This window comes from Psittacula echo, assembly GCF_963264785.1.
Source record: "Psittacula echo genome assembly, chromosome: 1".
Taxonomy (NCBI): Eukaryota; Metazoa; Chordata; class Aves; order Psittaciformes; family Psittacidae; genus Psittacula; species Psittacula echo.
Window position 1 is genome coordinate 126,254,871 of NC_137735.1, and position 27,887 is coordinate 126,282,757.

Consider the following 27,887-nt stretch of genomic DNA (forward strand, 5'->3'; position numbering starts at 1 on the left):
TTGAAATTACCCTCAGTTCAAGTGAGCAGCAGACTTGAGGTTTTGTAGTGGTGCAGCATAGGATGGTGGGGCAGTAAAAATTTGAATTATTCATAACTTTAATAATCTGTGTGCTCTTCTAGAATTTCACACCAAAGTAAAAATATACAGCTTGAGAGCATCAAACACACCAGCATTCATTTGAACTGAGACTGTAAATATGGCTCAATTAAGTTCTTTTCCACATTAACAAAGACTAAAGGGTGCTATTCAATGGTAGCTGAGCCAATCTAATCACTGTGTTGCCAAAAAAGAGATGATTTTGCTCTTTCTCCCACTCTTGGCCTAATGGTGTCTTCCTTTTCTCTTAAGCAACAGGACTGATGCTCCAGACCTCACTTCAACCTGGTTAATGTGCTAAACTGATTAGAAAACTAACCTAGGGTGGGGAAAAAAGTATTTTCCTTCTAAGGGGGAGTTGGAATTTTTCAGTGAACAGTGTGTGAGCATCAGAGCAGGCACAGAAGTGCTAGCGGATGGCATGTCTGTGAGTGCATTTGGAAGACTGAGGAGAGAGCATTCTCCTCAGGCAGCAGCAGACTTCATTACATTAGCTTAAGCCATATTTTGTAACTTGACCTTCGTTTGAATGGTCACAGGAGGTATGTACAGCTAGCATTTGATTTTGTGATGTCTGCAGTCTTCTTGGATTGTTGAAAATGTGTTGATAAAACTGTACTGGCCAGACTGAAGTCCATGTAATTGACTATTTATGGCAGTGAACCATAAGTAGAGGCTAATTCGTGATTATTTTAACAGCGCATGTTGTAAAGCTTGGTTTGTGGCAGCTCTTTCCCATGCAGATTCTCTAATGCTTAATATAGTATGATTGAGTCCATACCTTTGCCTTTCTGTCAGTGAATGTCATCTCTAAAACTAATCTTTTTACTGAATTTGGATGAATATATAGTATCTTTCAGACTGCTAGATCACTGTCAAATCTAGCTGTAACTGGCCAACAACTTTCTTGCTCAAAAATACGGACTGTATGATCACTTATGGTCACCTGATGCTGTAATAGGGGAAAAAAACCCAAACCAACAACCCCAAAACCTAAGATGGTAGAGACCTGAATGTTCATTTTTTTCTGGTCATTCTAAGGCCTACTTTGCTTTCTGTAGGAAAATTATGCTCTTAAGTTTAGAATGGGTATATTTTTTTTGTCTGTACCCATCTTCATAATCTACTTTAAATTCTAGGTATAACTATAGTAATTCTTCAATTTGGACATGCTAATATCCTTTCGGTCATTGTTTCACATTTACTTAAACTTTTTTAGTGTTCTTCTGTTTAAATACTAAACCTATTCTAAAAAAAAAACCCTTCGGTTGAGGGAGTGAAGTCATTCATTAATGAGGGAACATTAGACTTGCATAAATGAGGGAGAACACGTGTTACTGGGGAGCTGTTAATTTGTCTTAGTAACATAATGAAAGGCTCTTATCAGCTGTGCTCTTATGTAAATGTTAAAAAACCTGCAATGGAAAGTCAGTGCCTGTTGCTCAGTTAAAGTTGATGGATTAATACCGTGTATTTGAATCAGCTAGGTGTGGAGTTAAGGATCTCTGCTTAGTGAAATAGACTACAGATACTGGTTTGCTTTTTCAGTGGCATCTGGTAACCCTTTTTCAAACTAGTCATGGACACTTGGAGCCTGTTCACCACAGACTGAAAATGTGTCTTAGAGCATTATAGAGAGATCGTGCATTACAGCTGAGGCTATAGTTCTGCTGCAGTAGCAGCTAATCTTGCAGGAGGGGTGTGATGGTAGTTGCCTGGTGTTACTTTACTGATTAAACATTTTGCTGAACCACATCAAAAAATAACACCTGGGAAAAAACACCTGGAGAAAAGTAGATTTTTACCTTCCCTACTATCAGCTTTTCCTCTAGAAGAGAAATGGGGAAGGCAGTTAGAGATGGTTTACTCTACTCAACTGTGCCAAAAGCAGCTCGGCAGCTTTGGTCTTTAATACTAAAAGCTAGTGATACTGAAGGGTTGTATTTGGCATCTCAAGATGAGAAGGCCTTGTGGCATTAACTTAGGATTCCATAGAGCTACAGACAGAATATTTGCAAGGAGAGGACTAGTGCCTTGTTCTGTCTTATAGATTGAAATTTCACCTACCTGTGCTATGATGGTGTGAAAATGATGCAGCTGTAGTACATTCAGAAGTAGCAGATATGATCCTTATTTTAAGAATGGTCTAGAAAGAGAATATCAACAAGAAGCAATTGTGGAAATCTGGTATTTTTCATTTCAGTTTTTTTTTTTTTTTTTTGGTGGGGTGTGTGCTTTGGAAGACAAAGCTTTGAAGAGGTCTTGTCTTGAGCTAAAGGTTGAACATGTAACTGTAACTGTCCAGAGCTGCACTGGGAGATGGAAAGAACAGTTTTGGAAATGGGAACTAGTCACTTCTCTTCAAGCTCGTAATTCCAGAGATTTGAGGTTAATCTAAATTAAATTATCTGCTTGTTTCTTTGTGCTGGAATTGGCAGTCATCCGAACTTTAGTGAGCTGTTTCAGTTAGTGATGTTGTCAAAAAGTGATTAATCTTGTTTCCTTTGTTCTTTATGCACTGTTGGTGTTCTGCCAATTTTAACTGCCTGAGCAGCTCACTAAGGTCAGCTAAGTATAACTGTGGAACAAAAGGCATCACAGCTGTGTGGCAGAAATATGAGGGAGTTCTGGTAGGTCTACCACTGTATTTCTAGTTCATATTTGGTTGATTGTTACCTTTCAGTTACTTAACAACATGGCTTGCAAATGTCAGATGGTAATTTTCACTACAATTGAAATAATTCAGAAAGTATAGGAGTCAAAGGTTTGAGATTTGTATGCTATGACTAAAGAGATCTAAATATGCTGCAGATGCTTGGAAACAGGTTGAAAATGTTGGAGTGCCTTTTACGTCTCATTTTCAAGAAATGGGTATGTTATCTCCATCTTGTAGTGAAGGTGCACAAATGCTGAGGTTTTTTCTTAAAACTGTGTAGTGTAGTGCTACAATAACAAAAGGAGGTAATATCTTTTTTTCTCTACTAATAAATATGTGCTTAGTTAAATCTGTCTTTTAACTTCTTGCTATAAAACTTCTTATATTCTCCCTACAGCTTCCAAAACACAAGTCTGTTGTGGTTACATTAAATGACTCAGATGATAGCGAGTCTGATGGAGAGCCATCTAACTCAACTAGCAGTGTGTTTGGAGGACTAGAATCTATGATCAAAGAAGCAAGAAGAAATGTTGAGGTAAACTGTCAGCATTTAGGAGGTTTATTTTTAATTATTTTGCTTTGTATATGGAGTTTAACCTTAATTTGATCAAGAAATACTGGATTTCATTAGAAATAGGCAAGAGTGACTACATTACTCCTGTCTGCACCATTACAATGCAGCTTGGGTTGCACAAGCTAATTAAAATAATTTTCCTGGTTAGGATGGCATCCTGGAGATAGAATTTGTAATATATTTTAGTTTCATTTTTTTCAGTTAAAATTCATTGCATCTTTAAGAAAAAAGTATTGGCTTTAAAAGATCTTACTAGTCTTGAACAGCCTTAAATTTCTGCTGAAATGCCTCTTAAAAATAGTATTTAATAGCTGTATTTTAAAATAGTGTGGCTAGTATTGACTTGAACCTCACTGTAACAGGCATCAAAAATCAAAGCCCCTCCAAAATCAGAAAAAGAAAATGATCCAATGAGAACTCCAGAGGCTCTACCAGAAGATAAGAAGATAGAATACAGGCTCTTGAAAGAAGAGATTGCCAGGTACAACTGAGTTTAATTGTTAATGTAAATTGTGTATTCTTTGTATTCTTCTACTAGTCTATTTCTGTAATTGGAAGGAAAACCTGTGTTTGAAAACCTTGCCATTACCTTGAGGCTTTTCCCCCATTCAGTTTTTAGTAAGACAATATAGGAGTCTAAAAAAGTCCTTGGATTTGAACTGACTTAGTTGTTTGCTTGCCATTGCAGTTGTGGAAAGTAATTTTTCTTTTAACTTGAAATCTTGTCCTGCTACTTCTTTGAAGGTTTTAAAACTATTTGAAGTACCCATTGAAATATATCTTGAAACTACTGAACATCTTTGCTTTTAACATCTGTTTCAGTCGTGAAAAGCAACGCTTAATTAAGTCTGATCCACTGAAAAACAATTTGCCCCCTCCAAATTCTGATGGTGAGGTTGATGCAATTGGGAGAATAGCAGTAGTGACGAAACAGGTAACAGAAGCAGAAGCAAAGCTTAAGAAAAACAGGTGAGTATTTTGCTGTCACAAGTCCTACTTTGTTTGCTTAGCGGGATCAAAATAGTAAATAATCTTTTTGAATGTAGCATTTAAAGTATAGCAAATAATTGGTTTTCTGTTGTGTTGAATGATAACTATTTGTTGAGTGTGCTTTTCATTACTCTGTACACCTTGAGGGTAGCATGTTTCAATCAGATATGCCTGATACATATAAATGGATGTTTCTGCATATTACATATGCTGTTTGAAGCTTTTCCTGTATACCTTTTCTCTTTTAGCATGCCTCTTCCATGTTTCTCACCCTTCCAGATTACTGTGGGAAATATAAATGCTTCACATCCTTCTCTGCTTCTGTTGCTACTTAATTATTTCTATGTGGTCTTGTTAGCAAACTGGTCTATGGTCATATATCAGCTGAAGGACACTTCCCTCCTCCCTTTATTCACACCCATCTGTCTTAAGTCTTTGTCTTGTGTCCTTTAATGCCTAACTTGTTGTACTTAATTACTCTGCTGTTGTGCTGTGATACTATGACTTGTAGTCTACTAATGTGTGTATGTGCCTTGAGGAAGAATTGCTTTCTTACTTAACAGAAAGCAAGAACATGTGCAGTTTGGGTATCTTAATGTTAATAACAGTATTAAAGATACATCACTTGCTTGCCTTCCCCTGTCCTCATAACTAGAATGTTGGGGGGGGGTTGTGTGTGGGGTATTTATCTGCTTGTTGTGGTTTAAGCCCAGCTGGTAACTCAAAACCATACAGCTGCTCACTCACTCTCTCCCTTCTTCCCCTGCCCCCCTCGCCCCCGCTCCCTGAGGGATGGGGAGGAGAAACAAAAGAATGTAACTCCCATGGGGTGAGATAAAAAACAGTAACTAAGGTATAACACAAACCCAGTACCACCAGTAATAAGGGAAATGAGAGAATGTAAAAGGGGAAAAGGAGAAGAAAACTAATAAACAGCAGTAATGCATAATACAATTGCTCACCACCCACCAACTGATGCCCTATTCGAGAAGCGATCTGGGCCTTCTGGGTAACTCCCCCCAGTTTATATACTGGGCATGATGTGCTGTGGTATGGAATACCCCTATGGCTAGTTTGGGTGGGATGTTCTGTCTCTGCTTCCTTGCTGTTTCCCATGCCCATCCTCACTGGCAGAGCATGAGACTGAAAAGTCCTTGATTGTAGTAAGCATTACGTAGCAACAACTAAAAACATTGGTGTTATCACTGTTGTTCTCAGGCTAAAGTTGAAAACACAGCACTGCACTAGCTACTAAGTAGAAGAAAAATAACTGTTAAAGCTGAACCCAGAACACTGCTTTATACTGACATGCTGAACATGGAATACTGGTATCTGCTGGATGTACTACCAGTATTTATTTTCTTATGGATATTAACTGTCTGGAGAAACTTAGAATGTTATTTAAGTGAAAAAGAGCTGGGTTCTTAAATAACTAAGGTTTCAGAGGGGCAGCAGCAGCTCTGAAAAACCTTTGGAAAAAATTTTGTTACATGGCTTTTCTACTTTTAGACTTCTGTTGATGAAGGATGAATCTGTCTTGAAACATTTACTGCAACAAGAGGCCAAGAAGAGGGAGAATGTTCGAATTGCTGAAAATAAAATTAACAAACTGGCCGAACAGCTACAAGCAACAGAGAAAATCTTGAATGTGAATAAGATGTTTCTCAAGAAGCTTCAGGAACAAGTAACGTGAATTTTTTTTTTTGTTTTGTTTCTTACGGATAGAAATCTTGAAATGGGAAGGCTGAGTTTTTTGAGGCACTAGGCTTTCTTTGCATTAGTCATTAATTCTCACACCTTTGCTGATTGCGATTGTGTTTTATTATGTGATCATATCTGAAAGTATGCATTTTCTTTTTCCTTTTTTTTTTTTTCAGATTCATAAAGTTCAACAACGAGTTACAGTAAAGAAAGCTCTGGCATTAAAATATGGGGAAGAACTTGCTCGAGCAAAAGCAGTAGCAAGTAAGGAAATTGGGAAGCGAAAACTAGAGCAAGATCACCTTGCAGTAAGTCTGCATGCTTTTAAACCATGCTGTACTTGAAAAGCAGTAGCAGTTTTGAGTAGGAAACCTAGTTCAAATGGGATTTCAGGAAAATAGGAAAAGATTTCAAAAGTGTTGTGAGAATTCTTTTCAGAATTCAACAGAACAAGAATTAATCACTTAAGAAGAAAAACTGTTTAAAGCCTACATTCCTGTGCCAGGGGGATGTCAGTAATAGATAAATAATGAGCAGCTGTATTCTTGTGAAGGAAGCAAGTACTTTACTGTCTATAGAGCATCAGTGATCTTGTTAAAACTAGCAAAGATGCTGAAGAGGGGATACGATCTTCTTTTGAAAAAACAAAATACAGAGTGGGGGAAAAAAAGCTAAGATCTTTATGTAAATTTTCCTTTTTGTGTTCTCCCCAGCCATCCAACACCACTGCGTATACTTGTTTTATAGCTCACCTTTTAAATGTGGCCAGAACTTCTGCTGAAGCTCTGTACATGATGTAGTGTACTTTTTATCGAAAACCTGCAAACCTGCCAGTTAAATTGTGTCAAACTCTTGAGGTTTTCCTTCTCTTTGTTGAAATTTTCTGGCAAGAGTTGAAAATGTGCTTTCATAAACTCTAAATTAAGTATCTTGCCCATGTTTCATTCACCTCCTGTCAAGAGATCAGTAACCATGAAAATAAAGGGGAATTTTTTTCCTTTTCAGCCAAACAAAATGTTGAAATTGGAGAACTCCCCTGCATCAAGTCCAAAAAAGCATTCAGCAGAATTGATTGCACTAGAGAAAAAACGATTACAGCAACTAGAGCAGGAGTATGCTCTAAAGATTCAGAAACTGAAAGAGGCCCGTGCACTTCAAACCAAGGAACAGTCAAATACTGCACCTCATGCAGAAGAGGAATCTGAATTTGCGTTACCTCAGCCATCACTTCATGATCTCACACAGGATAAATTGTCTTTGGATAGTGAAGAAAACTACTTTGATGATGAAGTTCTGTCTCATTCCAACAGAGAACGAAGGAGATCCTTCAAAGAATCCAATTCTTTCACTAAACCAAATCTTAAACACATGGACACTCCAAAGCAAGAAACTATAAACAAACTTTCTAAAAAGGCAGCGGAGGAGCCTGAGCTATTCCTTGGGTTGAATATTGATGAACTGAAAAAACTTTATGCTAAAGCTGACAGCTTGAAAGAGCTTCTAGAGAAAAGTACTGCCTCTGTAGTACCTAAGGAAGATCTGTTGTGTGGTCAGGTAAATATTTTAAAACGTTTTAAAACATGTCTTTATTAGATGGCATTGCAATTGCTGTATATCTGTTTGTTTCCTAGGAAATTTCAGTGGACATGGATGTTGATACATCAGAAAGTAAAGAAACTGAATCAAAACCATACCCATTTGAACCATATCATAGTCCTCTTCTAGTATTTAAATCCTACAGGTATGAAAACTGTAGCAGCCTTTTTGTGTATGTGTTTGTGTGATTTTGTTCAAATATTATTCACTGCTTGTCCTGAGTAACTGAATCTTAAAAAATATGAAGCAATCTAAAATCCAGGAAAGAATTAATGGAAGCATATTTATTATGCAGTCTTTAAACTTGGCTAGGATATATGTAGTCTGAGTCAAGACTGAGCCAACCACCTATTTTTGGATTCCTGCTCAGTGGAAGGAGGCGTGACTGTAATGATTCATCTCGACATAAAGTAGGCTAAAGTAGACGCCTGCAAGTGTAATCAGTTTGACACATCTGTCTTCTGACCAGAGAGTTTTGTTTCTACACATGAAATTCTAGAAAAGTGTCTGCTATTTAAATCAGTGTTGAATCCTACCATGAACCCATTTGGGTTTTTTTTTTTTTTAATCTTGATTAGCAAAAGATGGAGGTTGCTATCTATGCAGGAGGTCATGGCTTCACTTCCTTAAGGATCTAGAAGTCATAAAAGACGTAGTTATAGTCTAGCTAAATGTTTAAACCAAGCATTTGTATGCTCACTTCAGACTCTTTTGTTTGCTTATACATTCTAAAATCTGACTTTTTTTTTTACTTTTTTTTTCTCAGGTTAATATTTTAACATTCTCTCTATACTTCTACTTGACATTGATCTTAGGCTCACTAGGTCCTAAGAGTGCAGCTTTTCTAGAGCTAAACTGAAATTTAGTTTCAGTAGTTTGCTTTCCCTACTGGATTGCTATTACACTTCCTGTTTTTATGTGAATGAAATTCTGCACCTAAGGGAGAAGAGAATGCTAGAACAGAATCTGTTCAGATTGAAAAATACTGGGGTTTTTTTTCCCTCCCTCTCTCACTGTTTTCCCCTTCTTAACTCATAGGTCAGTGATACTTTTGGTTAGTAATAGGGTTTTGGAAATAATGAGTTTTAATACAGAAAAAGGGATTATATTAAATGTTTTGCTTAGTTGAACTGATGTCATGTCCTGTATGCTTTGTCACAATAATACACTCTTTTTGTTTTAGGTTTAGTCCATATTTTCGAACTAAGGAAAAACTGTACCTCAGTTCATTAACATATAGCAATATGATTGAGCCAAAACAGTGTTTCTGCCGGTTTGATTTAACAGGCACATGTAATGATGATGACTGTCGGTGGTGAGTTGTTCTTAATTATGCTCTCTTGAACTAAGCCTCTCTTCTAGATGTCTGACTCAAAGATGAAAATAGGCATGCTTTACAGTTCTTTAAAAGGTCTGGATTTATGATCCTATGCACAAATTCTAGAAAAGTGTTATTTTTAATATTTTATTGCAGACACTTTGTTGGTTGGAAAAAACTGCTTTCACCTAAGCCGTGAAGAAAAGAGGCTTTTTAGCAGTAAATTTAGAAAAGCAGCATGCACTGTTAAATAATATTTTACCTTTTGGTTGTTCTGTAATTCAGATAGAACTCCTCTTGCTTTATAGCATAATTTCAAACCATCATGGACCTCAGGTAGTGGTTGGTATTGTTAAGCACCCTAGAGATGTATCGTGCTGCTAACCAAAATAAGGCATGTACTAAATATTATGTGATTATATTAAAAAATACTGTTGTAGTAGTGGAATTCTAGTTTTCTGTGTAAATACTGGGTAAGTTTCTGAAGCCTAATGTTAAATTATATTAAAAATAGTTTTCTAAACAGTGTTGCACAGTGTAGGTAAAGAGAAAACTCATATGAATTGGTCAGGAATAAACTCAATTTGGAAACATCGAACTACTGGAAAAATACAGTTGGAGTGGACTTCAGCTTTTTTTTTACTTTTCCCCCCTTTTGGTGGCAGACAGCTTTTTGATCAGCTTTTAGCTGTTACCGTCAAACCATAGTTCAAGTGTTTTTAAATACAAATGATATGTAGTTTTTATAATTACCTTCTCTGACCTGCAGAGTTCTAAATAGTGTGTTTTAATGTGAAACAAGTTTGTAGAGGCTTATTTTTAAGAGTAAGGCTATAATGAAATAATGAAGACCAGGATTAAGTTCCTGATGCAGGCTTAAGTTTAGAGAAGACCTAAACATATTTAACAGAAATGTCAAAGCAGACTGAAGTGTTTTCTGTGGGCGTTATTTTCTTTATGCCTCACCTGAGCATGTACTAACACTAACTTTCTAGTTAGAAGTCTTACTAAATTTTTGTTGTGATAAATCTATTAATTGCTTATTTGTTTTTTTCAGGCAGCACATGAAAGATTGCACTCTTAACCGCAAGCAGCTGTTTCAAGATATTCTGTCTTACAATTTAGAACTGATTGGTTGTTCAGAAAAAAGCACTGATGAGGAAATCAGCGCTGCCACAGGTTTTTAAGAGTCTTTCTTTCACTTCTGCATACGAAGATTCAGTTCTGAAGGGAATGGCTTTCATTAAAAGCTCTGGGTACAAGGACTTTGACGTAAAGCAATGTATAAGATACAGCTGTATGAAAAAATAGGTTTCTGCAGTTGTCCAATCCTTTGCAGTAGGTAGTTACCTTGGTGTCTTTACAGGAAGTAAAGAACATGGATCTGTAGAACATTTAACTCAAAAAATAAAATATTGCTGGGATTCAGAGTACTGGGGAGCAGTGGGCGTGCGGTCTTTCCCTCTCCCTTTCCTCGCTACTTTTTGTAACTGCTGCCCTGGCCTATTCCAGCAGAGCTGGACTTTTGTAACAGTGCTGTTGCAGTACAGGATAGAGTTGCTAAACAGGTTTCTTTCATGTTTTCATTTCGTTTTTCTCGTATGTTAAAATGCCATACCTCTTGAAGCAGTTAAAACTTCATGAGTTCAACATGGTTTGTGCTAAATTACTGTTAAGTTACAGTGTATCCATTTTCAGTTTTGTGTTTACCTAAGATACAAATATTCTTGTTTCAGAAAAATATGTTGAAAAACTTTTTGGTGTAAACAGAGACCGTATGTCAGTGGATCAGATGGCTGTTCTTCTGGCCAGCAACATCAATGAGAGTAAAAATCATGGTAAGTACTTTGATAGATGAAATACAATCTAAACTTTTGAATCATGTAAGTACCTTAATGATTTTATGAACCAAGGTTTTTGGTTTTTTTTTTTTTTTTGCTGCTTAGTTTATGTATCTCAGTATTATAAATTCTGCTGAAGGCAAATTAAAAGCAGCAGAGCTTGTTCAAAGGCAGTATAGTTTTGGAGTCCAGTTTGGAAGAAATGACATATGTACTTGAGCACAATTGATTTTAAATAAGTAGTGTTGACTTACGCACTTGTGTTGCACCCACAGTATGTGTTATTTAAAATCTTTATTAGCAAAGATATTTTAAGCTTGAACAGAGAAAAGTAAACCAGCTTCTTCTACTTTGCTTGTTTATAGTACCTCCGTTTACAACATGGAAGGAAAAAAGGAAATGGAGACCCAGGTATTGGAGAAAACCTTCGGTAGACAGTAGCAGTGGTGATGAGGAACAGTTCACTGGACCTACTAAATATGGTAAACTGGATGTGTGGCACCTGTTAAAAAAAGAGCACTGGGAGAAAATAGCTACCAGCCTCTTCTCAACACCTGCTTTTTCAAGTGGTTCTGAAGAAGACCAATGCTTTGTATAGTTCTCCACTTCCTATTTCCCGCATGCAAACTTTAGTTTGTATAAATCTTTGGGAAAAGTTTGATCTGAATTTGTTGTATTTAAGGAAAAAGTATCTAGTATAATGTGTGACAGGATGTTAAGTCAGAATTTTTACTTACCTGTTCTTAAAAGGAACATAGGGAACTATTAGAATGTTTCAGCTTTGCCTATATGCCATTAGGATTTTTTTTAATTATTTTTATTTTTTCCTCCCAGAACTACAAGTAGTAAAAGTTCATGTGTTGGGTATCTCAAGTTTGTACAGAGTTACTGTTTGGTGTTTAGGTCAGGAGCTTAAAAAAGCTACTTTTAAGCGACATTTGAGACTTAGAAGCTTGCTGAAGCATCAGTAACCAGCCAGTGTTTCATATGTGACTCATGCAAGCGAGAGCTTTAGGATTTGTTAGCAAAGCCTGTAAAAAGGTTTTTCAGAGATTCGGAATTGAGACAATTTTTTCTTTGTCAGTTACATCTATTTCCTAATGCTCCCTAATGAACTGTGTTAATTGATGTCCATTGAAGCAGCCTTTTTGCCACTAAGCATTCTTGTGTTTGTGTTTGAAGTAAAACCAGTTTTCTACAGACTGTGCAGTTCTAAGTTTTAAATGATGTTGAAATAACCATATTTTTCTTTGGTCAGTGGCTATACTTGAAATATGTAAATGCCACCCCTTGTGTGAATTGTAATCTTACAGGTTGCTTGTATTTTGAAAAGAAACATTTAGAAAAGTGAAACTTTTTATTATCTGCAGCTCAGCCCACAGAAAATAAAAAAGAAGTTTCAGACCTTGATACCGTGGTGACTCCAGATGATGTCCGGTATTTTACCAGTGAGACTGATGAGATTTCCAACCTGGAGGCAAGTGTCCAAGAAAACCCCAGTGATGTACAGCTTTGGATTAAGCTTGCATACAAATACTTGAATCAAAATGAGGGGTAAGTCTGCTACATTTTGGACTTGATTTTGTGCTTTCATGCTGCTATGATTGTTTCCTTTCAGTTCTTAAAGAGCTTTCTTCAATAATGCCACAAATAATTACTTAAAAGCAGATTAAAAAAAACAGATTAAACTTCCTACTGTATACAGTGTAGTATGTAGTAATAAGTTACACTGATGCCTTATCTTTAGGTAGGTTCTGATTCAGAATGGAAGTTGATGGAAAGTAGTGTGGGAGAAATAGAAGTTTGTGTTTGAAAAGTGCACAGTCTAATGTATTCCGAAGATTACAGTGGAATGTTGTACTTCCAGTGATAAAGTAGTGGGCTAATAAATCAGTTTCTCCTTGACAGAGTGAATTGTTGGAATAATGCTTGAAATTAATTTAATCAGAAAGCTTTCTTATATGAACACCTCTGCTATATGATTTTATCCATCTAGAAGTGTCCCAGTTGAGCACTCAGTTTCATATTTTGTATTTTTTTAACTTTTGGATTTCCAAGTTTCTTCAGTCTCTGTTCCTTTAAATTATTCCCTAGGATACCATGTTTTTATTGGCAAGCAGATCATTTCAGTAGGAATTCTGTCATGATGGTTTCATTCTGGAAATGAACTTTGATTTTAATAGTGTGGTACTAACTTAAGCAGCTGCTGCAGGGGGTAAGGGAATGAAGAGGATCAGCTCTCTTTTTAGAAGCCCTGTGCAAACTGTGGGTAGTGGAAGATGTAGCAAAATACCAGTTTAGCTGTATCAGCAGCTGCCTGAACACTAGAAGGGATAGAACTGGAAAGGCCAGTGCTTAGAATACTACTAGCAAGTGGCAGGGTGAGAAGAGCACACTAAGTATAAGTGTACTTGGAAAAAGACAAAGAAAAGAACAGAGAGAACCTGATGGAGACCAATGCATACTTTTCGTAAAGCAGCTGCCTCCCCTATTCCCCCCTCTCCTTCCCAGTACTCTGAAGAAATGTTCAGTAGGTGGCAGTGGTGATAGAGGGGGTTGGGAAGACAGTTACTTTGAGTTAATATTTAATTACTTAGTTGGTATCATCTCATGATAGATCTCTCGAAGTAAAATCTCCTTTTATAATGGTTTAGAGGCAGCAAAAACCTGCATGACATACATAGAAATAGGGAATAAAGTCTTATGTTTGACTGTAGAAAGTAAATACATAGCAAAAATATTCCAACTTACTATACCAAGCCTTTGAAATTTCTACTTAAGTTTTCAAGTCTGTATGATGTAAATGCCTTTATATGATTGCAGCTTGAGACTTCTGCTTACAGATGAATCTTGCTCATTTTCAATTAAATTAGACTTTTATTTGAATTGGCACTCTTTTCCTAGGAAAGTTATTAGTTTTCCATGCATTAAAACTGCACCTAATAATAATCTTTGAAGAATGAAAACTTAATGAAACTTTGAAACTTTCATAGTGAAGGACAGCACGTGCTAAAAAAACCCCAAACTCTGTGACACTTCCATTCTAATAATAGGCATCCATTCTCATATTTGATATTGTGTAAGTCGTCATGCTAACATAGTTGATATGGGGGTTTTAATTTTTACAGCTCATCGTCTGAATGTTTAGATTCTGCTTTAAATGTTTTGGCTCGAGCCCTTGAGAACAACAAAGAAAATGCTGAGATTTGGTGTCATTACCTCAAACTCTTCTCAAAAAGAGGAACCAAGGAGGAGGTACAGGAAATGTGTGAAACAGCAGTGGGATATGCTCCCTCTTACCAACTCTGGTGGACAGTAAGTGAAGGAAGAAAAGTCTATGTGAAATGTTCATTAAGTGTGCATTTTTTTACTGCTGAAAACCAGTCCATGTGACAGGGAAATTGTGAAAGGAAGATCACTATAGCTTTTTGAAAACTCAAATGTTGCTCAAAAAAATGAAGCAGTTCAAAGTTCTGTTTGCAGGATACTTGTAGAAATTACCACTTTTCCTCAGGTAATAAGTTATTTTAAATCAAGATGTGGCAGTTCTTATTTTTTTGTTACTTAAGCTTGCAAATTTTTTAACTGTTTGATCATTAATATTTAAACAGTATTTTTTGAGGTTTAACCTGAAAATTTACTGTGAGGGAGGGAAATATGGTTCATAAGGTGGTGAAGGACATCATCCAAAGTTTGTGATTCATGTGATTTTAAACTTTAACAAAGAAGCTTCACTAGTATTCTGATTATTAATATGAATTAATTCTCTCTAGTTTCTGAGTTTGGAAAATTCCTTTGATGGAAAAGACTACGTATGTGGGAGGATGCTACGGTTCCTAGTGGAAGTGACAGGGGGAGAAGAAAATCAACATCTCGTGTCCTTTCAGCTACTGGAGACTCTCTTGTACAGGGTTCACTTAAGCCTATTTACGGGAAGACATCAGAACGCTCTTGCTCTGCTGCAGGTAACTTCCAGGTTCCCACCCCAGTAGTTGTCTTCATACTTTCAACTTGATAATGCCGGTGACTGTGATAGTGTCAACTTCAGAAGGAACTATTCCTTCCTTTATTTGCTGAAGGAGTTCTCCTAGAGACTTCTTTTGTGAGAGATGATGCCATTCTAAAATTTGGATATATCTTTTTTTTTTTTATTTTATTTTATTTTTTTATTCTGCTTTGCTTTGTAGCTAATAGTGTAGACCATTATGTTTTGAAATAATTCCCAGGGAATTGCTTTACCTTTTGATTTCTGGTAAACTGTAGAAGTGCCTGTGACTAATGTGTTGCCTCAAGTACTCTAATATTTATTGCTACAGAGATTATCAAACCAGTAGTTCTTGGGAAAGAGCATAGTATGCTGCTACCTAAAAGCATTGCCCAGCTCAGTCATGGAGTTATCTTCAGCTTTTATTGTGACTGTAGACAGAGTTTAAGTCACTGTTCTGTAGACAAAGTGGTGGATGAAGGTGAGAAACAGTGCTGCTGACATAAGCCCCTGCTCAAAGTGGGAGCTGCTGTAGTGTCAGTTGCAAGTGGATTCATTCCTACCAGCAGATGGCATGTGTGGCTTGCTACACTCTGAAAGGTTCTAAATTCTGTGGTTTAAGGCTGTAACGCTTTTGGTTTTTTCATAGCTGTAGTTTAAGTAGGGAAGTGTAACGCTGTGTTGACTTTCTCCAAAAGCTATTCTGAATGCAGCAGTACTCATAAATGTAACTCTGAATGTTTGACTGAATGAACAAAAAAAGCAAAGAGAAAAAACTCAGTTTGTGTCAAATTGACATGGAAATCCAGCATAAATGGGAGAATAACGTTGTTTTTTCTTACCTTTCCCCAAAACATTATCAAAAAACCAATTTTTTTTTTTATTTTAATTTGAAATGTGTAGTTGAAAAGAATTTCTTGGGGAAAGATTTTTTTAACCATATTTAAGAGGAAATAATTTCTGAGTAAATGCTACTTCAGAGTAAGTAGCAAAGTGTCTCTGAAAACTTGAAAGCAGATTCCTGAAGTAACTATTTGGCAGGCTGAATGAGTGAAATATTTTAAAACTTCAGGTTTTCCCATTGCAGGGCAAGTGTCCTGCTGAATTTTGCCTGTATTTGCATGTACTTTCATTCCTGTGAAAGTACAGTCTTTGATCATACTGCATTTATCCAGAAAAATGTTGACACATTACTGGCCATGAGATTCTGTTCTGTTTTAAGAACAATTGTGTTTAGACTTTTGTCTGATTGCATGCTGTAATGATTTTTATGTGGGATCTGCCAGCTTAACTGGGCTATTCTAGTTTTGCCTATGGCTGGTAGGAGAATTTGAAGCAGTATCCTTGTTGCCAGTGTTTCCAACAACAGTATGTCTAAAGTGTGCTTTCAGTAGATTTGAATAGCTGTAGCTTAGTGGCTGAATAACTAGGACTTAAAAAAAAACCCAACAGCAAAAAAACCCCAAAACCAAAACCCAGCAAAAAACTAGAACCCAACAAACAAAAATCCCTCAACAAAATGCAGTAGGATATAGCAAGCTCAATCCAACTTATAGATGTATTCTCTAGAGCTAATTATTTCTATGCAACTGGAAGTGATTGTCCAAGAATTAAGCAGAAAAATGGAGCATGTGTTGGGAGATGCATGTTTTCAAAGTCTGCCTCTGTTCGTTTTTCCAAATAACAATCTTCTACAGTTTTTCTGAACCCCTTATTAGTAATTATGCATGTGGTTTGAACACAGTCACACGTTCACATAAGCCAAATGTCGTGATTGATGTAAAGAATTCCTGTCTTTTCTGTGGAAAAGGTTTGAGAATGTTAGAACTTAATCTTCCTGTTTCCTTTTCTTATTCTTAGATCTTAAATGTTTTATGGCTGAAATATAATGTATTTCTTTTAACCTTTACAGAATGCTTTAAAATCAGCAAATGAAAAGATAATATCAGAACATCTTACTGTAAGTGACCGTTGCTTGGCTTGGCTGACTTACATACATGTAACTGAATTTGGCATTCTTCCAGTCAAGTTTTATGATCCAGCTAATGTCAGTCCTTCAAGGATCATGCAAAAAGAGCCATTTTTAATACCATGGGAAACAGTTCAAGATGTGAAAACTGATCCTGATACACTGTTAGCTATGTTTGAAGGTAAGATTAAGGAGGTAAACTACCTAATACATTACTCACTTGTATCAAGAAATATTATCCAACTTTTGGAATTTCAAGGCTGTGCAATATTGCTCATGACTGTTAAACTATTGGGATGTTAATCCAGTGGACATTTGATTTGATCAGAGTAGTGAGGAAAGTCCATGTTCTTGAGTGGAAAGTGAGAGGAACTCACATGCAAAGCACACGCACTTTTTCTCTGAGTTTTTCACCTATGGGTCAAAGCCACGCTTGTTCTCTGAACCTATGATATTCTGGCAAGGTAAAGGCTAGTGGCTTGTGACTGTCTGACTCGGAGCATTTTCTTGGGCTTATGCAAGCATTAAGCTGAGCTTCTGTTGTTTTTCTTGTACCCTTCCTCACCTCAATGGGATATGTTTACTGGGAACTTACTTTCCTGGAAGATTAGTGTGTTCCCTTAAAAGAGACAGAGCGATGCATGTGTGTGCCTTCACTCAAAGTTTAAGTAAACAGAATTTTTTTTTATTATTTTTTGAGATGTAAAAAATACTAGAAGAAATTGACTTCTTGACTTGTGGTGCTGCCAAAGGTAGCCTTTATAAATGTCAGTACTTAATGTGTTAGCCAGCAGCAGTATTGAATTGCCTCAGAGAATATATCTGTGCTACAGGTGGTAATGCAGTGTGGAAATACTCAGGGATCAATTGAGTAGTCCAGCTGTGGAAGAGAAGGCAGTCTAGCCATGAGCGGAGTGTTCATTATTGGGTAACTTCTTATGCTGAGAAGAAAAATAATACCCTATAGGAGCTTTCTTTAACTCAGTAGCTTTCAGCAGCAGTGCCAGCAATCCTGGAATGAAGTTTTAAATATGGGGATACACTGCTATCTCTAATGTGGCTTTAACATTTCACTGGTAGGATGGTTTTTTGCTTTTTAAAAAAGCAAGGGATAAAACTTCTGAAAGACTTTTGTCTTTGCACTGTGGTGATAGGTATTAAGAAAGCTTTTCCAAAGATGGCAATCTTTGTCTTGGTTTAAGCATTTGCAAAAGCAGCATTCTTACAAATGTTTTTCCACACTTACTTATTTTCATTATGTTAAATGTGACTTTTTATTATGTGAAGGCTTCAAATAACTTTGACATTTGCTTGAGGTCTAACACTTGATTTTACACTTTTGTTTTGAAGATGCAGTCAAAGCATGCACTGATGAAAGCGTTGAGGCTGATGAAAGAATACCTGTCTGCTTTCCTCTCTACAGAAACATGCTAGCTTTGCTGAAACTTCTGGAAAGGTAAATTGTTTCAAGACTTTTTTTAATTGGAGAACACAACTGCTTTTTTGAAAACTTACATTTACTTTTCTTTAAAGGTGGGAGTCTGCTGCACAACTTTGTAGATCTTTATTGGAGATCTGCCCTAACAACTGTCAGCTCTTGGGGAGTTTGGCCACCTTGTATTTGCAGATGGAGCAGAGTGACAACGCCTACAACGTGTGGGTTGGAGCTTTTGAGAGGAATCCTCAGAATGCAGAAATCTTTTATCAGTTGTGTAAATTCCTTGTTTCACAGGTAATGCTCAACTCCAAAACTCATTTTGTTGATCTGTTGGCTTTATAAAGTCTGGACTTTTGATTACTCCTCACAATGCTTTTGTAATGTCTAGTATTCCTTTATAAAGATGAGAAAAATGGAGTTGATAAAATTAGTGACATGATTAAAAATAGTCAAAGGAATTACAGGAAATAATAAAGTTATAGCTCAGATTGTTGTAATTCATGTTTAATACGCTTATTAAGAATAATTTATACTCACCATAAACCCTGTAAGTTTTGAGCTTTTATCTGCTGCTGGCTGACTCACCCAGTTAAGACTTGATTCTTGAGAGAATGAAGACAATGGAGTATTGCAGAGATAAGACACACCACTTGTTTGTTTATTGTGCTTAAATTGTTCTTGTCATTTTCAGGTTGATGTCTGATTTTAATTTTTTTCTTTTTAAAAAATAAACCCCCCAAACAGGAAAGGTCAAGCAGTGTTCTTCCACTGTTGCAAGATTTTCTGGAAGCTTTCCTTGAGAATACATGCCAACAGCATGGTCCCATAGATCTCTTAAGGTACACTTAGAATGTTTTTTGTGTTTAAGTTTCAGTAATATTGGCATTGTCTTGAAAAACAAGACGGTCTTGAAGTTCTAAATACCTCTTTTTTTAGCTTGGCGTGTTTTCCTCAAACTTCAGTGAATTATGATTTGGTAGTTTATAAGGTTTATATTTGTCGTTTGTGTATGTACACTAAATTGTAAAACCACAAGCATTTAAAGATGAAACAGCCAACAAGTTGGAAGTCTGGGTTTGGGCAATGAAAATCATTCATGTATGTCAAAATTGTTTTGTGGGGTTTTTTTTTTCGAGAGGTTTGTTCCCCTTCCCCAAGCTAGGAGCCTAAAATTGCATACCTAAAATACTAGATTTAGAGACTTGCAAATGACCTCAATCCAGAGGTCCAGCATGTTATTAATCAGTAGATTATTATTGCTGCGAAGGTACAGGTTCATATCTGGCCTGCTGATTTTCCACGTGAATTTTAGCACATAGTTGTGAGACTTCCTGAAGTTTTGAGATATGCAAGTTCGCTATAGTCAAAATAAATGCCTCTGAAGGCCTTCAAAGGAAGACCTTCTGTGCTAACACTTAAGCAGATTAGGCTTTGAAGTGTTTTTATCTTCAAGTCAGGTGTTAGATTTTATTCCTGCTTACATTTGTTTATGTTAAACTTGGTAGTGGCAATGCAGTTTAGCTGACTGTATGTAGATGATTGCACGTAACTTGATGTATTTTATGTGGAGAGAGGAAAGTGTGAGATACAAATTGACATTTAATTTTGTACATAATGAGGGAGTACGTGCTTTCTGTATTTCTGTGTAACATTTTCTGTATAAATTGTATCTGGATACAGCTAAGTAAAATATAGGAAAAGTGCATCTTTTTTTAATATGTCTCGTGAAATGGATTTAGGAACTAAATGTTGCATCCACATAGGACTCTTCATATAGAGAAATATTCTTATTTAATACTACTCTTTTCTTTTGTAGATATCTCTTGAATTTTCCAATGCCAATTGAATTTACATCACCTGTCTATAAAGAAGATCTTACAGATGATGTTGTGAACCAGCAAATCCCGTATTTATGGCAGATCTACTGGTGAGACTTTCTGAAGTATTTCTGAGAAACAGCTGTTGAGTCTGAGTAAACTTCATTTTCAAAAGCAGAACATTTGTTATTTGCATAAGGGTATATCACTTTGGGTTCTTTCAGTAAGTGATCTGCCAGTCCTTAGAGAACCTACCTGCCTGCTGCACAATAGAGACAATTTTATGGAGCTGTAAATTGCACATTAACTTAAATTCTCCACTTGAGAAGTCTTCCAGAAGCCCTTCCCTGGGGGAACAGTAATAGAGTGTTCATCTCACATGATCATCTTACGTCTTAATATATAAGAACATGCATTGTTCATGATGTACAATGCTTTTTAACTTTTAATATAAACAGTTTGTGCCAGTCTCTCCATGCGAGTTTTGGTGAAGCACTGGATGCATATGAAGCAGCTCTGGGAGCAGTGATGCAGCAGGAAACTGTTCAGAACATCTGGCTGGAGTAAGTTCTTCATGAAGGAAAGTAAATCAATCTCAAAGCTATTAAGTGAAGGCTACCAGAACCATCTTTTATTCTTACTTTTTTTTTTTTCTTCCAGTTACCTTGTTTTTGTCAATAGCAAAGTTGTTGGATCCAGCAACCAAGTTCAAGAATTCAAGCTTTTTACCGACCTAGTGAACAGATGTCTGGTTACAGTCCCCACACGATACCCAATTCCTTTTAGTACTGCTGATTATTGGACCAATTATGAGTTTCATAATAAGGTAAAAATGTGTCTGTGGACAGCCTTAATTAAACAGACTGCTGACTTTTTAACAGGTACCTCTAATTTACTTGTTCTAATACAGCACTAGTAGTGTATGAACACTGAGAGCTAGGAATTGGTAGAAAAATAAATGAGTATCTGAGGAGAGTAGTGTACTGAGAAGGGTATCTAGCAGTGACCTTTTGAATAAAGGGTGTGTAAGGCAAAAAAACTTTATTATGGCATGTTTTAATATTGTGAATACAGCTGTTAATGACAAACTATTCTTTCCTAGAGAATAGGGAGAATGTGTAAGGGAGGAAAGAGACGGTTGAGCAAGAGGTATCTGCACAGCTGTAACACTGGCAGATGGAAGCAGTATTTAAGCTGTCAGTTTTGATCATAGAAATTACAGTGGTTGAGAAACAGAAGAGAAAAAAGAGTAGGTTGAGCACTTAAACAGAATAAAGCTTGCAAAAAGTTTGGGTCTCGTTTTGCTAACATCCAGTCTATTTCTCTTTGTTCACAAAATGCAGGCTGGAAGGGCTAAAATATTGGTGTTAGCAACTTGACACTAACTTCTTATTACACAAAATGATTTCTGTACCCTTGAGGGATAAGGTTTGTAGGTGACAAGGTTGGTAGGTGGTAACTCACTCTAGTCATAATGTTCATAGGTTTTTGGTCAGTTTTTCATTCCGCTTTTCTAAGCAAGATCAGACAGCTATAAAGTGGATTAATGTTCATAATTCAAATTCTACAGGTAATTCTTTTTTATTTGAGCTGCATTCCAAAATCTGAACATTCCAAAACCTTGGAACGGTTTTGTTCTACCATGCCTACTAATCCTGGACTTGCACTGAGGTATGTAAAAATATTTGTAATCAAGACATGAAGCTGGTTATCATAACTACTGTTTCTTGTGCAAGATATGCATGACTTGCTTTCTACTACAAAAGCTAAACACTTCCTCTCATTACATGTTGCTTGAGGCATAGTGTGTCTTCTGACATCATCTTAGTCTTTCTTGTATTTGACAGGGTTCTGTTCTATTTACAGAAATATTATAATTATACAGGAATTAGCTCTGCATTGCACATGAGTACAAGTTGTCAAAAATTCAAGTGTATAGAGAAATGTCAGATTCCTATTAAAATCTTGTTGGTCTTTTAATGAAAAGTACAGTTCCAGCATAGAACAAATAAAGCTGGATACACCAGTGAATAACAGTGCTACTACCTTAATGCTTAACTTGACATTTATTTAGCAAAGGTAAACCATTCTTAGTTTTCAGAAAAATCTTACGGGGAAACAAAACCTATTCATGTATTGAGTATCACACCAGTTCTGACTTGAGCAGGATTTCAAAATGTAGTCTTCCAGGATTGGCGAGTCCTTGAGTTACTGTATTCTGCACTGAGCTCATGAATGCTTGATGAATAACTTTGAAAAGTCCCCAGACACTTACTGTTCGTCATCAGCAGTGACCTAAAAGAATTCAAAACAAGATTTGAAATAAGTGTGTGTGGTTGGGGGCATGGGGAGAGTATGACGTGCCTGCTTGTGGCACACAAAGTTGAATGGCTGCGTTTTAAACCAAGTTACGATTCTGTCTAGATGGAATTTGCAGTTTCCTTAGAAAGTGTTGATACTACCTGAAATGGGTGAGCAGAACTGACTGAGGAGTATCTGCTAGCCACATGACTCTCAAAAACTGTTTAATCTCCTTTCAAATGTACACTTACCTTGTGCATGCTAAAAATTGATCTTGTAACGTGCCAACGTTGCATTTTCTCTCTGATTTCACACTTCTTGGTTATTCTCTGATAGTGTATCAACTTTTTTGGTTTTTTTTTTGTTGTTCTGAAAGCATGTTCAGTCAATGCTGTATATGGTGGCTTGGGTTTATTTTCCTGATTGCAACTCTTAGCTCAGGTTAGGTGTAATATATTTTGTGTAATGTGTTTGTATCTTTGGATTGCTTTTCTGTTCCCAGTGATTAGAGCAGTGTTCCTTTCTCATGAATGCCTTTTACAGAATGCTTCTGCAGTACTGGGAGGAGAGCAATGTTCAAATTCTGAAACTGCAAGCCAAGATGTTTACATATAATATCCCAACATGCCTGGCCATCTGGAAAATGTAATGCAACAGTCATACATCTGTTTTCATAGATATTGCTTTTGTTTATAAGGTTTACATCACAAAGGTAAATCTGAAATGTCCTTCCAATTTGGCTTGTATTGGAAGTCTCTCTTTCATTAGCTTATTATTTAAATGGTAACTGTTTGTTACAACAGACAGAGGTACTGTCACTTCTTTAAAATGAGGAATGGAATCTCCCTCTTGGGGAAGCTTATGTGAGTGGATATTATGCAGATAAATATGAATGATGTATTTACAAGTTGCTTTTTTAATTCAATTATTGACTTCTGTCTCCCCCTCTCTACCCCCCCTTTATATATCACAATAGCGGTAATCTCCATTGTCCAGTGATGCTGAACTGATCTTTTCCTTCAGTGTTTGTTCATAATGTGGGAACCACTGAAATTTCTTGCTCATGTAAGGTTGTTTTTAAAAAAATGGCTATTTTTATCTTTTCACCGTAGATTAACATCATTGGAAGTTAGTTTTTTCTCAAGGAATTTTTAGTTCCATTCCACAGTCAGTGTTCTGCCACTAGTGGTGTTTAAAATGATTCAAGAATAAATATTTTCATATATTTCTTTTCCTCAGAGCCATTGCTGCGGAATGCTTTCTAATGGGACAAAGAGAAGTAAGTCAACACAGCTTGCTAAAATGAATAATTACAAAGCTCTGTAAATCTTTTCATACCTTGGCTTTATCTAAAGCAATGGTCAGCTCTTAAACCCAAGATTTCTGGATAGTTTTAAGTACTCTTATGTACAAACAGCAAAGCATTTGCCTCAAGCGTGAGAAGTATCTTTGACAATCAAGGTAGAATTGTAGAATTATATCATGAGTACTTGTGCAGCCTTGTTGTGCTCGACTTGTTATGCTGGAAGATGCTAATGGTTACTTTTACAAGTAGTTTGAAGGGTGGGCCTGCTAAGTCGGTGGATGTAAAGAGTTTGAGTAGTTCCTAGTCCCACCAAAGACACCAGTTCTTTCTCTCCAAAAATAACAAGTTTACTCATTTGTACTTTGGAAAGGGAAATATTTTCATCACTCTATACAAATACAAGAGGTTTTTTTGCACAGCAAGTGAGTCACTTTTCAAGCAGAGTGGATCTTCCAGGTATTGTTGCTGTCACCTTCAAAATACTCTTCTGCTTGTGGAAAGTGTGTTTGGTGAGGGATCTTGAGGCCCTGGGTTTGTGACTCACCACTTGGTGGTGGTGCTTGAACTACTTCTCTGCTGTATCTGGTTTTGTCATCCATGTAGCAGCTGATTCTCAGCGTCCTTTGCTTCTGAAATAGTATTGAAGCTTTAACTGACCCATAATGGGTAGCATGGCTATTGTTAGATTCACATATGAAATATTTTCTTTTCTTTTTTACTGTCCTCTAAAAGGACTGTTTAAAAAGAACATCCTCCAAGCAAACAGTTACTTGGTTTGTAAGATCAAATAGTTCACAGTCAGGAGATATCAAAGGCATGGTTGCCTACACAACCTTAATTCTGTCTCAAGTGTTGATGTTTTGGTGTAATCTGTAATTAGTCACAGATCCCTGCTTCAGTCATTGTATTAGATGGACTTCATTTTAAGGCACTGCCTTTTAGTCACCAGTGGGGCTGATGACTTAAAAGATCTCTGCTTTGTTTGGTTAGAAAGTTAGAAAAATGTATTTCATATGAATCAGAGGGTCCTTGAAGCAAATGAACCAAGTGGATGAAGGCATATGTAAAACATTGTAGCTGGATTACACCCAGAAGAAATCCTGAGCTTTTCTTCTGCAGCTGCCTGACTGTATGGTATAGAGTTAAATCATTTAAGTTAGGTGCACACAGAAAAGTTGGGGTTTTGGGGGAGGGGGGGCCAAGCCTTAGTTTGGGGTGTTAGTGAGCACTGACAATTGTTTATACAAATCAGTGACTGTTTCAGTTAGCAGTTTCTGGTAAACAGGTAGGGTATTGAATTGTGATTCAGACTCTTGATTTCCTGTTCCTGGAGATCCCTTGATTTATTCTCTTCAGGGGTCATGTAAAGGTTTGCTAAAATGATTATAAAAATGGGTATTAGTATTTAAAATGCCAACAGATACCTCACTTAATGACTCTGATTCAAGTTGGTACTTCAGATATCAGTAGTTGAAGGAGACTTGAGCGAGTTCTTGCATAAAACATTTTGGTCCTCTGTTTCCACCCATAAAACAGTAAAACCATTTTTTCTTTTTAGAGAGTTGCAAAGAAGCACACAGGCTGTGAAAACACAGCTAGACAGATGCTGAAGGAAAAGCCTATGAAACAGTTATTTTCATTGCAGGGTTGGCATGATATGCAATAAGCAAGACCTTGAGAACTACCTATTGAGTGATGAAAGACAAATAGTAAGGTGCTTCATTCCCTGAGTGTGTTCCATCCTGTGCAATGAATGAGGCAAGAATCTTGTGAAGAAAACTAGTGTGTCTTCATACAATTAATCATGTGCATACAAGGGTCAGAATTAAGGTTGGACATAAACTTGCCTTTGCTTCTAGCAGCATTTGAACACTTTGAAACTTCTTTTTTTTTTAAATGGATTTTAAACGTTGTTTGCAGGAGATTTTTGTGCTTCAAATCACTCATTTTGAGTCCATGAAACTGCTGACTTTTCATAATTGTTTTTATTTTACAGGTCCATCATTTATATCAGAGAGCCCTTCAGAAGTTACCTCTATGTGCAACACTGTGGAAAGATGTAATGTTTTCTCCTTATGATTCAGTTTGAGGTTTCATATAAATTTTCTGCATATCCCATATCCATAGATGTGGTGATGCTCAAGCTTTGGCTAAATCTTATATCTGCTTCCCCATCTCTTACAGCAACTCTTGTTTGAAGCGTCAGAAGGAGGTAAAACTGATAACCTGAGAAAACTAGTTTCCAAGTGCCAAGAGGTTGGAGTCAGCCTAGATGAGCTTTTAAATTTAAACACTTGCAGAACAGAAAGCAAGAATCACTGAACACTGTGTATGGTCAGCCATAAGTCCTATTAAATGCCAAAATCAGTTGAATGATTCTACAGGCTGATCCAGGCCTAAGATCTGTGTTAAGGCAGATGAGTATTGCTGAGCATATCAAGTCTCCAGTCTGCTTTCCTTGAACCTGGAAACAATTAACGTGACCCTCCTCTGGAACAATGAACTCCCTGTCTGGCCTTGCTTCTGGGCCCTGCCAGATTCTCATAACGTCATCTACGTAAGTATAGTTACTCAAAATGACAGACATTATTTTTTATGTTTTTATTTTCTCTCTTTTTTTGTTTTGCTCTTCCTGATTCACTTGACACTCTCACTGATGCCTGAGAGATCCGTGTTTGGGATTAATTTACTTGGCTGTGTTTACAGTAAAAAGCAAGTAGTCCATTGTGGGGGTTTTGCTTTTTTTAAAACCTTTTTTGAGACTTTTTCATTACAGGATTTAAAACAAAAGCAGCCGCTCTTAAGGAAAGTGTAACTGCCGTGGCCACAAGTATGCTTCTTGCACTTGAAGGCTCTAAGACGGTTGCTTACTGCCCTTTTCTGCATTGGACTCACGGCAGAGACTATTAGACTTGAAGATTAAAGAAACTATTGCAAATGCCAGTGCATCAGAACCTAAGAGTGGTCAATTATGTGCAATTTTTTGTAAAGAAATTTTAATTTATAATAAAGTTTAACAGTTTAAAGAAAGCTAATATTGATCTGTCTTGCATTGGTACTACCCTGCAGAATTACAGGTCGTTTTACAGAGAGGTTTTCAATACAGGCTGATTTTTTAATAAATCTGTTGTCTTTTGTTATTTTGAGGTTGAGCTACCTATTGTGGATGTAGAATAACTACATCTCAGTAGGTGTCTTTCTTCTCTTGCCTCAGGCACACACCTTTTTGTCTCACAACTATTCCTGTCAGTAATACCACTTCAGTAATGGAAAGTAGTTTACATTTTGTTCTTTTCATCTTTAATGAAATGAGGCATAGTTTATGAAGTCACTACATGCACATTGCAGGGATCTACTGTCACTGAACCAGCAATGAGGCTGTTTACCTCAAATGTGAAGACCATGTGTCTGCCATCTTCATAAATCACCCATGCAAGTGGTACAACCCCATTTTGAGATGATTTGGCACAGATGGAAAAAACAGGTAGAAAGCCAACTGGATGTAAAGTGGTTTGTGCATAGGACTTCCAGTACCTTTCAAAACCCTTACTTTATCTGAAGTTACATGTGAAACAGCTCTCAGAGGAGAGAAAAGTGGGAAATACTGGTTTTCGTCTGGCAGAATGGAGGGTGATTCTGCACTTTAGGCCTTTTAGACAACTCTTACTGTGTAACTCATGCTTAAATAAAAAACTCCAACTACCCACTTCCATGGTCAGGATTTCATGCAACCACTGTCAGAAAAGGTGACTCAAACCCGTTAATTCTTCATTGTAGTAGAGTAGTATCCTAATTTCATCAAATTTCCTATATGGTACAGCTCAGAATGAAAACATGAAGACCATAAAAGTGCAGCATTTAATTTTGTTTCATTAAAAACACTTCAGGTATGGTCAATGTCTTAAACTTTGCTGATAACCGGTTGATTTTAATGGGATACCACTTACTCTGCTGTTAAAGATTGAAAAGCTTACCACTGTCAGGGGTTACAGCACTTTTCATGCTGTCTTATGTGTTCCTTAGTTTAGGCTTTTCTTACACTTACAACTGTTACTCTGATACCTTTTTATAACATGGTCTGGTGTCTCTTTCTAAGGAGACCTTGAGCTTTACATTTTCATCAAGGATTAATCACAGGTAGTCTGCCTTAATGGCTTCTCACATACTTGGAGACAAGGGGAGGGGGGACCAAAACCTCATGATGCTCTGTCCATATTGTTTTAATTAAAATGCTCCTGCTTTATATGTGGGCTTTTGACCCAATTTTGCTTGGCTTGATGGTATGTGAAAGTGGCT

At 36.7% G+C, this 27,887-nt stretch overlaps 1 protein-coding gene across 6 annotated transcripts in view; it reads left to right on the forward strand.

The window, feature by feature from the left end:
• Positions 1-27,067, forward strand: part of ZFC3H1 (zinc finger C3H1-type containing) — a 42,734-nt gene extending 15,667 nt beyond the window's left edge. For 3 of the 6 annotated variants that reach the window (XM_080614429.1, XM_080614430.1, XM_080614431.1), the window contains exons 10-35: positions 3,153-3,290; positions 3,692-3,810; positions 4,152-4,298; positions 5,829-6,003; positions 6,197-6,328; positions 7,026-7,574; positions 7,652-7,761; positions 8,800-8,931; positions 9,992-10,113; positions 10,671-10,772; positions 11,141-11,257; positions 12,146-12,329; positions 13,904-14,090; positions 14,549-14,740; positions 16,673-16,910; positions 18,080-18,185; positions 18,263-18,461; positions 18,912-19,006; positions 19,984-20,094; positions 20,443-20,547; positions 20,645-20,810; positions 21,555-21,655; positions 22,829-22,930; positions 23,525-23,564; positions 25,588-25,650; positions 25,776-26,550. In XM_080614429.1, the coding sequence (XP_080470555.1) occupies positions 3,153-3,290; positions 3,692-3,810; positions 4,152-4,298; positions 5,829-6,003; positions 6,197-6,328; positions 7,026-7,574; positions 7,652-7,761; positions 8,800-8,931; positions 9,992-10,113; positions 10,671-10,772; positions 11,141-11,257; positions 12,146-12,329; positions 13,904-14,090; positions 14,549-14,740; positions 16,673-16,910; positions 18,080-18,185; positions 18,263-18,461; positions 18,912-19,006; positions 19,984-20,094; positions 20,443-20,547; positions 20,645-20,810; positions 21,555-21,655; positions 22,829-22,930; positions 23,525-23,564; positions 25,588-25,650; positions 25,776-25,913 (3,870 nt within the window). In that variant the 3' untranslated portion in view covers positions 25,914-26,550. Of the gene's footprint in view, positions 1-3,152; positions 3,291-3,691; positions 3,811-4,151; positions 4,299-5,828; positions 6,004-6,196; positions 6,329-7,025; positions 7,575-7,651; positions 7,762-8,799; positions 8,932-9,991; positions 10,114-10,670; positions 10,773-11,140; positions 11,258-12,145; positions 12,330-13,903; positions 14,091-14,548; positions 14,741-16,672; positions 16,911-18,079; positions 18,186-18,262; positions 18,462-18,911; positions 19,007-19,983; positions 20,095-20,442; positions 20,548-20,644; positions 20,811-21,554; positions 21,656-22,828; positions 22,931-23,524; positions 23,565-25,587; positions 25,682-25,775; positions 26,551-26,939 lie in introns of those variants that run through there. The other 3 variants (XR_013956500.1, XR_013956501.1, XM_080614432.1) reach the window with 3 other exon arrangements.
• The last annotated feature ends 820 nt before the right edge of the window (positions 27,068-27,887 follow it).